At 39.4% G+C, this 17241-nt stretch overlaps 2 protein-coding genes across 9 annotated transcripts in view; one reads left to right on the plus strand and one right to left on the minus strand.

Moving 5' to 3' along the window:
• LOC139762555 (uncharacterized) overlaps positions 1-17241 on the minus strand; it is a 712972-nt gene that overhangs the window by 161846 nt on the left and 533885 nt on the right. The window lies entirely within an intron of this gene.
• Positions 1-17241, plus strand: part of LOC139762242 (probable nuclear hormone receptor HR3) — a 56855-nt gene that overhangs the window by 5735 nt on the left and 33879 nt on the right. Inside the window, exons 4-5 of the mRNA XM_071686839.1 lie at positions 1668-1800; positions 2031-2255. Of these exons, the coding sequence (XP_071542940.1) occupies positions 1668-1800; positions 2031-2255 (358 nt within the window). The remainder of the gene's footprint in view (positions 1-1667; positions 1801-2030; positions 2256-17241) is intronic.

Below are 17241 nucleotides of genomic sequence, written 5' to 3' on the forward strand. Positions count from 1 at the left end.
AGGAATAGTGGTTCCAACAATGTTGTATGGTTGCGAGGCGTGGGCTATGGATAGAGTGGTGCGCAGGAGGATGGATGTGCTGGAAATGAGATGTTTGAGGACAATGTGTGGTGTGAGGTGGTTTGATCGAGTAAGTAACGTAAGGGTAAGAGAGATGTGTGGAAATAAAAAGAGCGTGGTTGAGAGAGCAGAAGAGGGTGTTTTGAAATGGATTGGGCTCATGGAGAGGATGAGTGAGGAAAGATTGACCAAGAGGATATATGTGTCGGAGGTGGAGGGAACAAGGAGAAGAGGGAGACCAAATTGGAGGTGGAAAGATGGAGTGAAAAAGATTTTGTGTGATTGGGGCCTGAACATGCAGGAGGATGAAAGGAGGGCAAGGAATAGAGTGAATTGGAGCGATGTGGTATACCGGGGTTGACGTGCTGTCAGTGGATTGAATCAGGGCATGTGAAGCGTCTGGGGTAAACCATGGAAAGCTGTGTAGGTATGTATATTTGCGTGTGTGGACCTATGTATATACATGTGTATGGGGGTGGGTTGGGCCATTTCTTTCGTCTGTTTCCTTGCGCTACCTCGCAAACGCGGGAGACAGCGACAAAGCAAAAAAAAAAAAAAAAAAAATGTGTTCCCCATTTCCTGCGTTAATGAGGTAGTACCGGGAACAGACAATGAAATGGCCTCATTTTCTCGCATCCACTCTCTTGCTGTCATGTATGATACACCATAGTCAAAGCCCCATCAATAACCTGGCCATACAGATCTTTCTGTGTTTTCCCTTGACTACTTCAGTCATTTGACATCATATCTCCTCCTATATACCACATTGCTCCAGTTCACTGTATCCCATGTACATCTGAAACTCTCCTACATGTTCAGGCCCACTGTACCAACATTGTATCAGTTTTGTTCACTCAAATGTCAATGCAACATTTTGTGTACTACTACTTATAATATAGTGTGTAGTATCAGCTATGTATCACTGTCAGCAGTTTTTGACCCAATACAGAATCAGTTTGTAGATTCAATATGCATCAAATATTTAGCTTTGGCATCATTGTAAAAGGCATTACAACTGAAAAACGTAAGTTTCTTTGAATGTTTTATAGTTAATTGAAAGAAATATTTGAATTGGTAATTGAGAAATATGTCTTTTTAAAAATGTCATTGTGGTTATAAAGACTCTCTTGCCTTGGCCACCCTCATGAGGAAGTTCCAGGTGTGAATAGGCATCAGAGATATAGGTAGTTAGACATTCGTGTTCCACTTCTGCTTCTCCTCCTCCTCCTCCTCCTCATCTTGTTGTTATTGCCATTCATGCCACTTTTGCTCTCATCATCCCTCCCTGCTTCATCTCTTCCCTTCCCTTCTTCCTTTCTTTGCTATTGCTGCTGTACATCCTCATCTTCATTTGTGGTAACTTTCTTGATAGTAGACAGAAGTTATTTGTCCCTTGAGGATTTACTTTTTGGAGAGTTTAAACTTTTTGTGCTTATTGTTATGTTAAGGCCTTTTATGGATATTACAGACTTTGTCACCTATTGGATTAGTATTTTATTAATAAATGTTTTTGAAAGTATTCAGTGCCAGATGTATGCAAAATGTATTATTATTTTTCTGTATGTGAACAGTATATTTATATGTATTTTTATTTTTTTCATTTTTAGGCACATGAAGAACTTTGGTTTGATTGTGCCCAAAAGTTGACATTAGTAATCCAGCAAATCATTGAATTTGCAAAGGCTGTCCCAGGCTTCAGGAAATTCTCTCAAGATGATCAGATTGTTCTTCTGAAAGCAGGTATGAACTTTTTACATTGTAATCAACATTAGGGTGCATATACATAAGTTTCCTTTTGCTACTTCACTAATGCGGGAGACAGCGACAAAGTATAATAAATGAAATTGATAAAATATATATATATATATTGTCACTATAGTTTTTCCTCACATATATAGATTTTGAGATCAAGTCAACAAAAGTACTAATCCTTCCCTCATAAGCACTTTAAATTATCTTGGTTATGACAGGGAGTTTTGAGTTAGCCGTGCTGCGGATGACCCGGTACTACGATGTGAATCAGAATTGCGTGGTGTATGGAGATGCTCTTCTACCAATGGAGGCCTTTCTTACCACAGAGACAGTTGAAATGAAACTAGTTAACAACGTCTTTGAATTTGCCAAAACTATCGCTGAACTTAAATTGACAGACACAGAGTTAGGCTTATACTCTGCTCTTGTGCTGTTACAAGCAGGTAAGGAGCAGCACAGTGTTAGTGGTAGTGCTGATGATGGCGCCCTGGATGGATGGGGTTGGCATCAGTTTTGCCACCCAGTGTGCTGCTTTACCCCCAGTGTGACTGGGACCCCATGATAAATGAGGCTCCATCCCTACCAGCTGCCACAGTTATCATTGACACATGGACATCTGACACTGACTTTTGTCCTTTTAGAATGAGTTCAGTGAAATAACAACAAATTCAGGTCCTTTAAGGCATACAGCAACACTTAAGGCATAATCAGGAAATTTTTGTATATTTCTCTCCTTCACATATCTTGTCTGACCAATGACTACACTAAATTCTAGTGAAAGTCTTTGTAATGACTGTGGCGGCAGGGTGATGGCGGCAGTCTTGTGGTTACACCTCGGGTAAGGCTCATACTCGGTGGCCTAGCTGAGGCCCTGCTCTCTACTTCTCTTAACTACAACAAAGGCACCATTACTGTAAGTACAACTAACTCACTGCTCTCTAGAAAACACTCCAGACTACCAGCTCAGTTTCATCACTTACTTAACACGTTTGCACTCATATGTCTTTGTAGCTCTTTAAAGATAGGGGGATATATGTCACTTCAGAGATAAGTGACAGATAGAGAAGGTCAATGTCGTAGGTCTGTTTTACATGATCATTTACTATTATAGGTATATGCATACACCATTTAACAAAAGAATCAATGATATTCTGAAAGGAAGACATGATAGATGGTGAGATTAATTGAGAAAATCATTAATACTGTATAAAAGAGAGTTTAGGGATGTACAGGAGAGGTATGTGCATGGAGATCATGAAGTATCTACTCTGCTAGTGATGAAAGACACTGATTTATGTTTTTTTTCTTAACTTTAACCCCTTAACTCCTCACTTAAGTTTTCCTTTCCAACCCAGTTAATCTCAATTTTTTAAGATGTTAAAAGAAATGTATTTAACATCCAGTTTCATATATATTCAGATAATGAAAAAGTGCTTCAGAAGTATATTCTGTTCACCACTTTCATTTTGATAATGTATAAAAGTTTTGTAGATATTTTAGGGACAATGTTTTAACATAAAGTGCTGGAGTAAAACTGGACTTGCAAGTGAATGCCTTTCCTCAAGCTTTATTATTTTGGCTGTACCAAAAATTATTGACTGGTTATTGATACATTTTATTTTTAAGATAAGTCACTCTTTGTTATAATCATTGTGATTTGCTGATAAATTTTTCATAATAGCAAAATAAAAAGATGTTCTGGAAGGAGGTAAATAAAGTGCGTAAGACAAGGGAGCAAATGGGAACTTCAGTGAAGGGCGCAAATGGGGAGGTGATAACAAGTAGTGGTGATGTGAGAAGGAGATGGAGTGAGTATTTTGAAGGTTTGTTGAATGTGTTTGATGATAGAGTGGCAGATATAGGGTGTTTTGGTCGAGGTGGTGTGCAAAGTGAGAGGGTTAGGGAAAATGATTTGGTAAACAGAGAAGAGGTAGTAAAAGCTTTGCGGAAGATGAAAGCCAGCAAGGCAGCAGGTTTGGATGGTATTGCAGTGGAATTTATTAAAAAAGGGGGTGACTGTATTGTTGACTGGTTGGTAAGGTTATTTAATGTATGTATGACTCATGGTGAGGTGCCTGAGGATTGGCGGAATGCGTGCATAGTGCCATTGTACAAAGGCAAAGGGGATAAGAGTGAGTGCTCAAATTACAGAGGTATAAGTTTGTTGAGTATTCCTGGTAAATTATATGGGAGGGTATTGATTGAGAGGGTGAAGGCATGTACAGAGCATCAGATTGGGGAAGAGCAGTGTGGTTTCAGAAGTGGTAGAGGATGTGTGGATCAGGTGTTTGCTTTGAAGAATGTATGTGAGAAATACTTAGAAAAGCAAATGGATTTGTATGTAGCATTTATGGATCTGGAGAAGGCATATGATAGAGTTGACAGAGTTGCTCTGTGGAAGGTATTAAGAATATATGGTGTGGGAGGCAAGTTGTTAGAAGCAGTGAAAAGTTTTTATCGAAGATGTAAGGCATGTGTACGTGTAGGAAGAGAGGAAAGTGATTGGTTCTCAGTGAATGTAGGTTTGCGGCAGGGGTGTGTGATGTCTCCATGGTTGTTTAATTTGTTTATGGATGGGGTTGTTAGGGAGGTGAATGCAAGAGTTTTGGAAAGAGGGGCAAGTATGAAGTCTGTTGTGGATGAGAGAGCTTGGGAAGTGAGTCAGTTGTTGTTCGCTGATGATACAGCGCTGGTGGCTGATTCATGTGAGAAACTGCAGAAGCTGGTGACTGAGTTTGGTAAAGTGTGTGAAAGAAGAAAGTTAAGAGTAAATGTGAATAAGAGCAAGGTTATTAGGTACAGTAGGGTTGAGGGTCAAGTCAATTGGGAGGTGAGTTTGAATGGAGAAAAACTGGAGGAAGTGAAGTGTTTTAGATATCTGGGAGTGGATCTGGCAGCGGATGGAACCATGGAAGCGGAAGTGGATCATAGGGTGGGGGAGGGGGCGAAAATTCTGGGAGCCTTGAAGAATGTGTGGAAGTCGAGAACATTATCTCGTAAAGCAAAAATGGGTATGTTTGAAGGAATAGTGGTTCCAACAATGTTGTATGGTTGCGAGGCGTGGGCTATGGATAGAGTGGTGCGCAGGAGGATGGATGTGCTGGAAATGAGATGTTTGAGGACAATGTGTGGTGTGAGGTGGTTTGATCGAGTAAGTAACGTAAGGGTAAGAGAGATGTGTGGAAATAAAAAGAGCGTGGTTGAGAGAGCAGAAGAGGGTGTTTTGAAATGGATTGGGCTCATGGAGAGGATGAGTGAGGAAAGATTGACCAAGAGGATATATGTGTCGGAGGTGGAGGGAACAAGGAGAAGAGGGAGACCAAATTGGAGGTGGAAAGATGGAGTGAAAAAGATTTTGTGTGATTGGGGCCTGAACATGCAGGAGGATGAAAGGAGGGCAAGGAATAGAGTGAATTGGAGCGATGTGGTATACCGGGGTTGACGTGCTGTCAGTGGATTGAATCAGGGCATGTGAAGCGTCTGGGGTAAACCATGGAAAGCTGTGTAGGTATGTATATTTGCGTGTGTGGACGTATGTATATACATGTGTATGGGGGTGGGTTGGGCCATTTCTTTCGTCTGTTTCCTTGCGCTACCTCGCAAACGCGGGAGACAGCGACAAAGCAAAAAAAAAAAAAAAAAAATGTGTTCCCCATTTCCTGCGTTAATGAGGTAGTACCGGGAACAGACAATGAAATGGCCTCATTTTCTCACATCCACTCTCTTGCTGTCATGTATGATACACCATAGTCAAAGCCCCATCAATAACCTGGCCATACAGATCTTTCTGTGTTTTCCCTTGACTACTTCAGTCATTTGACATCATATCTCCTCCTATATACCACATTGCTCCAGTTCACTGTATCCCATGTACATCTGAAACTCTCCTACATGTTCAGGCCCACTGTACCAACATTGTATCAGTTTTGTTCACTCAAATGTCAATGCAACATTTTGTGTACTACTACTTATAATATAATGTGTAGTATCAGCTATGTATCACTGTCAGCAGTTTTTGACCCAATACAGAATCAGTTTGTAGATTCAATATGCATCAAATATTTAGCTTTGGCATCATTGTAAAAGGCATTACAACTGAAAAACGTAAGTTTCTTTGAATGTTTTATAGTTAATTGAAAGAAATATTTGAATTGGTAATTGAGAAATATGTCTTTTTAAAAATGTCATTGTGGTTATAAAGACTCTCTTGCCTTGGCCACCCTCATGAGGAAGTTCCAGGTGTGAGTAGGCATCAGAGATATAGGTAGTTAGACATTCGTGTTCCACTTCTGCTTCTCCTCCTCCTCCTCCTCCTCATCTTGTTGTTATTGCCATTCATGCCACTTTTGCTCTCATCATCCCTCCCTGCTTCATCTCTTCCCTTCCCTTCTTCCTTTCTTTGCTATTGCTGCTGTACATCCTCATCTTCATTTGTGGTAACTTTCTTGATAGTAGACAGAAGTTATTTGTCCCTTGAGGATTTACTTTTTGGAGAGTTTAAACTTTTTGTGCTTATTGTTATGTTAAGGCCTTTTATGGATATTACAGACTTTGTCACCTATTGGATTAGTATTTTATTAATAAATGTTTTTGAAAGTATTCAGTGCCAGATGTATGCAAAATGTATTATTATTTTTCTGTATGTGAACAGTATATTTATATGTATTTTTATTTTTTTCATTTTTAGGCACATGAAGAACTTTGGTTTGATTGTGCCCAAAAGTTGACATTAGTAATCCAGCAAATCATTGAATTTGCAAAGGCTGTCCCAGGCTTCAGGAAATTCTCTCAAGATGATCAGATTGTTCTTCTGAAAGCAGGTATGAACTTTTTACATTGTAATCAACATTAGGGTGCATATACATAAGTTTCCTTTTGCTACTTCACTAATGCGGGAGACAGCGACAAAGTATAATAAATGAAATTGATAAAATATATATATATATATTGTCACTATAGTTTTTCCTCACATATATAGATTTTGAGATCAAGTCAACAAAAGTACTAATCCTTCCCTCATAAGCACTTTAAATTATCTTGGTTATGACAGGGAGTTTTGAGTTAGCCGTGCTGCGGATGACCCGGTACTACGATGTGAATCAGAATTGCGTGGTGTATGGAGATGCTCTTCTACCAATGGAGGCCTTTCTTACCACAGAGACAGTTGAAATGAAACTAGTTAACAACGTCTTTGAATTTGCCAAAACTATCGCTGAACTTAAATTGACAGACACAGAGTTAGGCTTATACTCTGCTCTTGTGCTGTTACAAGCAGGTAAGGAGCAGCACAGTGTTAGTGGTAGTGCTGATGATGGCGCCCTGGATGGATGGGGTTGGCATCAGTTTTGCCACCCAGTGTGCTGCTTTACCCCCAGTGTGACTGGGACCCCATGATAAATGAGGCTCCATCCCTACCAGCTGCCACAGTTATCATTGACACATGGACATCTGACACTGACTTTTGTCCTTTTAGAATGAGTTCAGTGAAATAACAACAAATTCAGGTCCTTTAAGGCATACAGCAACACTTAAGGCATAATCAGGAAATTTTTGTATATTTCTCTCCTTCACATATCTTGTCTGACCAATGACTACACTAAATTCTAGTGAAAGTCTTTGTAATGACTGTGGCGGCAGGGTGATGGCGGCAGTCTTGTGGTTACACCTCGGGTAAGGCTCATACTCGGTGGCCTAGCTGAGGCCCTGCTCTCTACTTCTCTTAACTACAACAAAGGCACCATTACTGTAAGTACAACTAACTCACTGCTCTCTAGAAAACACTCCAGACTACCAGCTCAGTTTCATCACTTACTTAACACGTTTGCACTCATATGTCTTTGTAGCTCTTTAAAGATAGGGGGATATATGTCACTTCAGAGATAAGTGACAGATAGAGAAGGTCAATGTCGTAGGTCTGTTTTACATGATCATTTACTATTATAGGTATATGCATACACCATTTAACAAAAGAATCAATGATATTCTGAAAGGAAGACATGATAGATGGTGAGATTAATTGAGAAAATCATTAATACTGTATAAAAGAGAGTTTAGGGATGTACAGGAGAGGTATGTGCATGGAGATCATGAAGTATCTACTCTGCTAGTGATGAAAGACACTGATTTATGTTTTTTTCTTAACTTTAACCCCTTAACTCCTCACTTAAGTTTTCCTTTCCAACCCAGTTAATCTCAATTTTTTAAGATGTTAAAAGAAATGTATTTAACATCCAGTTTCATATATATTCAGATAATGAAAAAGTGCTTCAGAAGTATATTCTGTTCACCACTTTCATTTTGATAATGTATAAAAGTTTTGTAGATATTTTAGGACAATGTTTTAACATAAAGTGCTGGAGTAAAACTGGACTTGCAAGTGAATGCCTTTCCTCAAGCTTTATTATTTTGGCTGTACCAAAAATTATTGACTGGTTATTGATACATTTTATTTTTAAGATAAGTCACTCTTTGTTATAATCATTGTGATTTGCTGATAAATTTTTCATAATAGCAAAATAAAAAGATGTTCTGGAAGGAGGTAAATAAAGTGCGTAAGACAAGGGAGCAAATGGGATCTTCAGTGAAGGGCGCAAATGGGGAGGTGATAACAAGTAGTGGTGATGTGGGAAGGAGATGGAGTGAGTATTTCGAAGGTTTGTTGAACTTGTTTGATGATAGAGTGGCAGATATAGGGTGTTTTGGTCGAGGTGGTGTGCAAAGTGAGAGGGTTAGGGAAAATGATTTGGTAAACAGAGAAGAGGTAGTGAAAGCTTTGTGGAAGATGAAAGCCGGCAAGGCAGCAGGTTTGGATGGTATTGCAGTGGAATTTATTAAAAAAGGGGTGACTGTATTATTGACTGGTTGGTAAGGTTATTTAATGTATGTATGACTCATGGTGAGGTGCCTGAGGATTGGCGGAATGCGTGCATAGTGCCATTGTACAAAGGCAAAGGGGATAAGAGTGGGTGCTCAAATTACAGAGGTATAAGTTTGTTGAGTGTTCCTGGTAAATTATATGGGAGGGTATTGATTGAGAGGGTGAAGGCATGTACAGAGCATCAGATTGGGGAAGAGCAGTGTGGTTTCAGAAGTGGTAGAGGATGTGTGGATCAGGTGTTTGCTTTGAAGAATGTATGTGAGAAATACTTAGAAAAGCAAATGGATTTGTATGTAGCATTTATGGATCTGGAGAAGGCATATGATAGAGTTGATAGAGATGCTCTGTGGAAAGTATTAAGAATATATGGTGTGGGAGGCAAGTTGTTAGAAGCAGTGAAAAGTTTTTATCGAGGATGGAAGGCATGCGTACGTGTAAGAAGAGAGGAAAGTGATTGGTTCTCAGTGAATGTAGGTTTGCGGCAGGGGTGTGTGATGTCTCCATGGTTGTTTAATTTGTTTATGGATGGGGTTGTTAGGGAGGTGAATGCAAGAGTTTTGGAAAGAGGGGCAAGTATGAAGTCTGTTGGGGATGAGAGAGCTTGGGAAGTAAGTCAGTTGTTGTTCGCTGATGATACAGCGCTGGTGGCTGATTCATGTGAGAAACTGCAGAAGCTGGTGACTGAGTTTGGTAAAGTGTGTGAAAGAAGAAAGTTAAGAGTAAATGTGAATAAGAGCAAGGTTATTAGGTACAGTTGGGTTGAGGGTCAAATCACTTGGGAGGTAAGTTTGAATGGAGAAAAACTGGAGGAAGTAAAGTGTTTTAGATAGCTGGGAGTGGATCTGGCAGCGGATGGAACCATGGAAGCGGAAGTGGATCATAGGGTGGGGGAGGGAGCGAAAATCCTGGGAGCCTTGAAGAATGTGTGGAAGTCGAGAACATTATCTTGGAAAGCAAAAATGGGTATGTTTGAAGGAATAGTGGTTCCAACAATGTTGTATGGTTGCGAGGCGTGGGCTATGGATAGAGTTGTGCGCAGGAGGATGGATGTGCTGGAAATGAGATGTTTGAGGACAATGTGTGGTGTGAGGTGGTTTGATCGAGTAAGTAACGTAAGGGTAAGAGAGATGTGTGGAAATAAAAAGAGCGTGGTTGAGAGAGCAGAAGAGGGTGTTTTGAAATGGTTTGGGTACATGGAGAGAATGAGTGAGGAAAGATTGACCAAGAGGATATATGTGTCGGAGGTGGAGGGAACGAGGAGAAGTGGGAGACCAAATTGGAGGTGGAAAGATGGAGTGAAAAAGATTTTGTGTGATCGGGGCCTGAACATGCAGGAGGGTGAAAGGAGGGCAAGGAATAGAGTGAATTGGATCGATGTGGTATACCGGGGTTGACGTGCTGTCAGTGGATTGAATCAGGGCATGTGAAGTGTCTGGGGTAAACCATGGAAGGCTGTGTAGGTATGTATATTTGCGTCTGTGGATGTGTATGTATATACATGTGTATGGGGGTGGGTTGGGCCATTTCTTTCGTCTGTTTCCTTGCGCTACCTCGCAAACACGGGAGACAGCGGCAAAAAAAAAAAAAAATAGCAAAATTATGAAAGTTTGTAAAATTACCAGCCACACCAATCAAATGCATTGTTATCAAGATAAGGTGTGTGCTGGCAAAATTACCTCCACTTTTGCTAGAAACACTTTCTACTACTACAATTTGGTCAACTTTTAATACTGGAAGAGTCAGTGTCTATAAAATTGCTCTCCTAGTGATCAGAAAACAGATCACTATCAAGTAATTATGGATTGTCTTCTGCCTGGTCCTATAAATTTAGTTAAAAGCCACTCAGTTTCCTTCCTAGAAAAATCACAGGAATATGCTGTCATTGGACTGGCAGACCAGCTAGATGACTGACTGTGTGGAGAAATTATCAAGCCATGCCACCTCAGCAACCACTTAGGCTAGGTGGGAAGCCTTAAAATAGAGGTGTGAAACTGTAAATTTGTCATGAGGAGTTTTTCAGCTTTGTGCAAATATCCATCCAGAGGAGTTAAGTGGTTAATACATTTTCACTGTTTCCTACCTTGGTAAGGTAATCTCAGGAAAACATGACATAATTTTACAGAAAAAAATCACTTGGTGCCTTTCATTGTTCCTACTGAAAGGTAATTTTACAGGAAGGAATGATTTCCAGCAGCATCTATCCCTCATAGTTGCCTTCTGTGACATGCTAGAAGTGTGTAAGTAGTATATACATATGGTTGCGAGGCATGGGCTATGGATAGAGTTGTGCGGAGGAGGGTGGATGTGCTGGAAATGAAATGTTTGAGGACAATATGTGGTGTGAAGTGGTTTGATCGAGCAAGTAATGAAAGGGTAAGAGAGATGTGTGGTTATAAAAAGAGTGTGGTTGAGAGAGCAGAAGAGGGTATTGTGAAATGGTTTGGTCACATGGAGAGAATGATTGAGGAAAGATTGACCAAGAGGATATATGTGTCAGAGGTGGAGGGAATGAGAAGTGGGAGACCAAATTGGAGGTGGAAAGATGGAGTGAAAAAGATTTTGAGTGATTGGGGCCTGAACATGCAGGAGGGTGAAAGGCATGCATGGAGTAGAGTGAATTGGAATGATGTGGTATCCCAGGGTCGACGTGCTGTCAATGGATTGAACCAGGGCATGTGAAGCGTCTGGGGTAAACCATGGAATGTTCTGTGGGGCCTGGATGTGGAAAGGGAGCTGTGGTTTCGGTGCATTATTACATGACAGCTAGAGACTGAATGTGAATGAATGTGGCCTTTGTTGTCTTTTCGTAGCGCTACCTCGTGCACATGAGGGGGGAGGGGATGGTTATTTTCATGTGTGGTGGGGTGGTGATGGGAATGAATAAAGGCATATATATATATATATATATATATATATATATATATATATATATATATATATATATATATATATATATCCTCCCTGGGGATAGGGGAGAAAGAGTACTTCTCACGTATTCCCTGCGTGTCGTAGAAGGCGACTAAAAGGGAAGGGAGCGGGGGGCTGGAAATCCTCCCCTCTCGTTTTTTTTTAATTTTCCAAAAGAAGGAACAGAGAATTGGGCCAGGTGAGGGTATTCCCTCAAAGGCCCAGTCCTCTGTTCTTAACGCTACCTCGCTAATGCGGGAAATGGCGAATAGTTTGAAAGAAAAAGATGTATATACATACGTCCACACACGCAAATATACATACCTACACAGCTTTCCATGGTTTACCCCAGAGGCATGTGAAGCGTCTGGGGTAAACCATGGAAAGCTGTGTAGGTATGTATATTTGCGTGTGTGGATGTATGTATGTACATGTGTATGGGGGGGGGTTGGGCCATTTCTTTCGTCTGTTTCCTTGCGCTACCTCGCAAACGCGGGAGACAGCGACAAAGTATAATAAAATATAATATATATATATATTATCCCTGGGGATAGGGGATTAAGAATACTTCCCACGTATTCCCTGCGTGTCGTAGAAGGCGACTAAAAGGGGAGGGAGCGGGGGGCTGGAAATCCTCCCCTCTCGTTTTTTTTTTTTTAATTTTCCAAAAGAAGGAACAGAGAATTGGGCCAGGTGAGGGTATTCCCTCAAAGGCCCAGTCCTCTGTTCTTAATGCTACCTCGCTAATGCGGGAAATGGCGAATAGTTTAAAAGAAAAAAAAAAAATATATATATATATATATATATATATATATATATATATATATATATATATATATATATATAATACATTGAGATGTATAGGTATGTATATTTGCGTGTGTGGATGTGTATGTATATACATGTGTATGTGGGTGGGTTGGGCCATTCTTCTGTTTCCTTGCGTTACCTCGCTAACGCGGGAGACAGCGACAAAGCAAAATAAATAAATAAATATGAATGTATATATATATTATCCCTTGGGATAGGGGAGAAAGAATACTTCCCACGTATTCCCAGCATGTCATAGAATGCGACTAAAAGGGAAGGGAGCGGAGGGCTGGAAATCCTCCCCTCTCTTTTTTTTTTTTATTTTTTTCTATTTTCCAAAAGAAGGAACAGAGAAGGGGGCCAGGTGAGGATATTCCCTTAAAGGTCCGGTCCTCTGTTCTTAACGCTACCTTGCTGACAATATGAATTATGTATGTGTGTATATATGTATATGTCTGTGTGTGTATATATATATGTATACGTTGAGATGTATAGATATGTATATTTGCGTGTGTGTGGACGTGTATGTATATGCATGTGTATGTGGGTGGGTTGGGCCATTCTTTCGTCTGTTTCCTTGCGCTACCTCACTAACGCGGGAGACAGCGACAAAGCAAATAAGAAAAATATATATATATATATCATCTCAAATACCTCAGGACAAATTTCTATGAAAGAGTCTTGGTGTTACCCAGGATGACTTTCTAAAGACTCCTGCAAGGCTTGCTGTGTGCAGTATGGTTGTAGTTTGAAGGGTTTTAGATAGTTACTGATGTGGCAGTTTTTGGATTGCAATTGGGCTGAAGTGGTTTATGTAAAAGTCGGACATGTTGTCAGAGCCTATGAAGGTGTTCCTCAATGTTTTGTTTGCATTGTGCATTTCAGTTAGAATGAAGGATGGGTGAGCAGTTATTTTTGATGGATTTTGTGTAGATTTTTCATGGCTCTGGTTTAAGTTTGTGGCTTTTTTTTTTTATTAGTTCTCATGAGTATGATTGTGGGTTCTGTAAGAGGAGGGATGATGTTGGTTTGGGATTGAAGCCCTTGTACATGGATTTTCTCTGTCGTTTGCCAGAGTTGGTTGCTGTGAGTTTTGTGGTTCACATATTGAGGAGGAAAAGCAAGTTTGCTGTTTGTCTTTCAGTGCTTGGATTTGTTCTGGGATATGAGTTGATTGTGAGTGGTTTTGTCTGACCTTTGCTTCTTTGCTTCATGATGTCTGAAGCTGGCAGGGAGGAGTTTGGGTTTCACTATTGGCTTGGTTGATGATGTTGAAGTGTAAGATGATATGATTTAGGGATGGGAAGTTACTTATAATGAAGTTTTAGACTTGGCTTCTGTACCCTGAATGAGTGCTGTCCAGTTTGATTTTTATTTGTGGAAGGGGGATGAATTAGGTGAAGTAATGTCAGAATAGGTAGATAGTCAGCAGATAGCTCTTGTGTACTTCATGGGGTCATCGTACATGCTAAAGGTGACGTCTGGTGAGGGTGGCTGTTGGATGTGATAGTCTGGTTAGCTTTTTTTGTAGGTTGAGGATGTTGAAAAAACTACTGGGGATCTTAGGTGGGAGTTTTGAACCATGCAGAATGATGGGCTTTGATATCTCTGCAGAGATAGTTGTTGTGTGAGTTGGTCAGGTTCTGTTGATGGGTAGAATATCAAAGTGGTTAGGTGGCGAAGGGAGGTACTTTGGTGTTATTGGGTTGTAGAAGGTGCTGTATAATTATATATTCATGGATTGCATTTCATGGTTTTTGTAATTGATTGTGATCTTTTTTGTGCAATGTGAATTTGATATTGTGGTGGATAAGTGCTATGAGTCACCTTTTCTTTCTTCGTAACTTGTCTTTCCTTAGGGTTGTGGAGTTATTGAAAGGAGGGAGGTTTGCTTTGTGTGTGAAGCCTATTAGATGCATATGAAACATGAGCAGCAACCATATTTACTTATCATGTATTTGATTTTTACATCTGTACTTTGAGTTATCAACTGCTATCTTCTCTACTGCAGAATGAAATCTTTTGTTATAATCTTTATGATTCATGCAGGTTTTGTCCATAACATCAAATGGAAATTTGTATACAAGTATCTGGTGTTTTGGACGTCCCTGTATATTTGTTTTTTGTTGCATGCAAGTGCACACACACACACACACACACACACACACACACACACACACACACACACACACACTCTGTTTTTGCTTGTTCTCCTTGCTCTGTTCTGTATCTCCCAGACTAATACATACACATTAACCTTTGGGAGGCTAATAACTAAATGACCATATACTCTCTGAGCAAAATTTATTCATGTAAAGTAATACTGTAAAGTACATGATATGTAATTGATTATGTGATGATGAAAATAGAATAAAGGACTAAGAATAATTTTTCCCATAATATTCTTATCAAGACACTTAAAAAATGAATATGCTTTAGTTTTAGATTACAGTACTACTAGGTCACAAATAAATGATATTGTGATGTCAAGATGAATTATGATATTGACATAAAACTTAACCACATATAGATGTTCAGATTTTATTTTCATACTATTCACCATTTCCCGCATCAGCGAGGTAGCGTTAAGAACAAAGGACTGAGCCTTTGAGGGAATATCCTCACTTGGCCCCCTTCTCTGTTCCTTCTTTTGGAAAATTAAAGACAAAAGGGGAGGATTTTCAGCCCCCCGCTCCCTCCCCTTTCAGTCGCCTTCTACGACGCGCAGGGAATACTTGGGAAGTATTCTTTCTCCCCTATCCCCAGGGATAAGATTTTCAGATATACACGGATATATATGAGGATTTATTGATTGCACAGTAGAATATCATCGGGCAAAAAGGAATGTCAGAAACATGTTAACATCATGTTTTCTTATGCTTCTATGGTCTGTGTGTTCTTGTGAAACAAACTGAGCTAAGGTTCATTTTTAGTATGATACTTAGAGGTACATGATATAAAGGCACCATCAAGACAGTGATAAAATGAACAAGCTGTACCTCTAAATTACTACTAAGTGTTAAGTTATAGGAAAAACCATTGTCAAGATGAATGAATACTACTAACATAAACCTGGCCACATGTGAATTGGCAAAAATAAACATAATCATATGGACGCATTATGTTGATTGCATACAGACACATTGATCGTACAGTGAAATATCATCTAAAAGTTTTACTCCTCAAAGCAGGGAATCATGTATAAAAGAATGTTACAAACACTGCAATAATGTATTATTTTGTTGATCCTTTGTGGTTTGCATTTGCTTGTAGAACAAACTAAATCTTTCTGTAGCATACTTATAAAGGACATCTCATAAGGAAATAATGTTATTATAGAATGTAGCACCTTTAGAATGATTAAGAAGCAAGGCCCTGGCATTGATTTGGAGAAAATGAAGTATGAATTAGTAAATCTATGACCTGGTATTCAGTCATTTCCTCCTTTTCTTATGTGTTGCATCTACAAACATAGGCCTAAAAACACATACAGTTAGTATTCTGTTATGTTTTCCATAGACTCAATTACAAAGTTGGGAATGCCCCTTTCCTATCTTTCATAAAAATATACTGTTTGTGTCTCATTCTCCATATCATTATGGGCTATAAAAAGAAAAACTAGGTCACGGGGTTGCTCACTGATTCATTCATTAGCAGAAACACCTCTATTTACTATGTCAAAAGGGAATATCTGTGGTGAAAAATTGCCAACTACTCGATCTCATTTAATACTAGCAAGGCAGGGTGGGGAGCTGTGACCCATTGTAATACTGCCTCCACTCTTACTAGGATCCCTGCAGCACCATTTTCATCAGTGGTATTGATGCTGGAAGATTATATGTATTGAAAATTTCCTTTTCCATTGTTTTAAGAAAAGTCCTCATTAAATAACTCCTAGATAATCTCCTATCTCTTGCTCAAAATCTTGCAGAATCTGCTTCATTTCGTCTCGCATTAGTGGCAATATTGGCCTCTCTTAGGCATGAGTGAGGCCTGAAAGACTTTATCCATGCTAGCATTAAATACTGGTGGGAGACAGAGCACCAAAATCTTTGTTTACGGATGTTAATCATACAGCAATGATCATTATTTGTGAATGTTTAAGGCCTAATTATGTCAGTTCAAGTTTAATTTAATGTCAGTTCAAGTGCTGTCCAAAAACCTCTTTCCCATTCATTATAGCTGGTGTGGGGCTGTTTTTCTCCAGTCTGAAGACCCTTTTATAGCTTAACTTTCAGCTCCTTGGATATCTCTTCATCAACATCATTTCTTTCCTTCAGTTTCCTATGCCTGATTAGGTGCTTTTTTCCATTATCACTTCGGTTTTTCTTGATCTCACTGCACCAGTACAATGATATACATCACCATGCGTGGTAGCACATAGCAAATTGTATGGTTATATATTTTTGATGAAGAGTTATTTTTGTATAATGGTTCATGATAAAGATGCTTATCATTATTATGTTATGTACATACACAGGCATATACATATATACACATGTACTATTCATACTTGCTGCCTTTATCACTTCCAGCATATCCACCCCTCTCCATACAATCCTATGTATAGCCCAAGTCTTCCAACCATATAACATTGTTGGAACTACTATTCCTTCAAACATAGTGAGAGAAAGGAGAGGTGTTACCAGACTCCACCTACTCAGGTTCACACCACAAGTGAAAAAGTCATATAGTGACAGCAACAAAGCAAAAAAAAAAAAAAAAAAAAAACATTTATTTTATTTATTTATTTTGCTTTGTCGCTGTCTCCCGCGTTTGCGAGGTAGCGCAAGGAAACAGATGAAAGAAATGGCCCAACCCACCCCCATACACAT

The sequence above is a fragment of the Panulirus ornatus genome, chromosome 43 (genome assembly GCF_036320965.1).
Source record: "Panulirus ornatus isolate Po-2019 chromosome 43, ASM3632096v1, whole genome shotgun sequence".
In the NCBI taxonomy this organism is placed as follows: domain Eukaryota; kingdom Metazoa; phylum Arthropoda; class Malacostraca; order Decapoda; family Palinuridae; genus Panulirus; species Panulirus ornatus.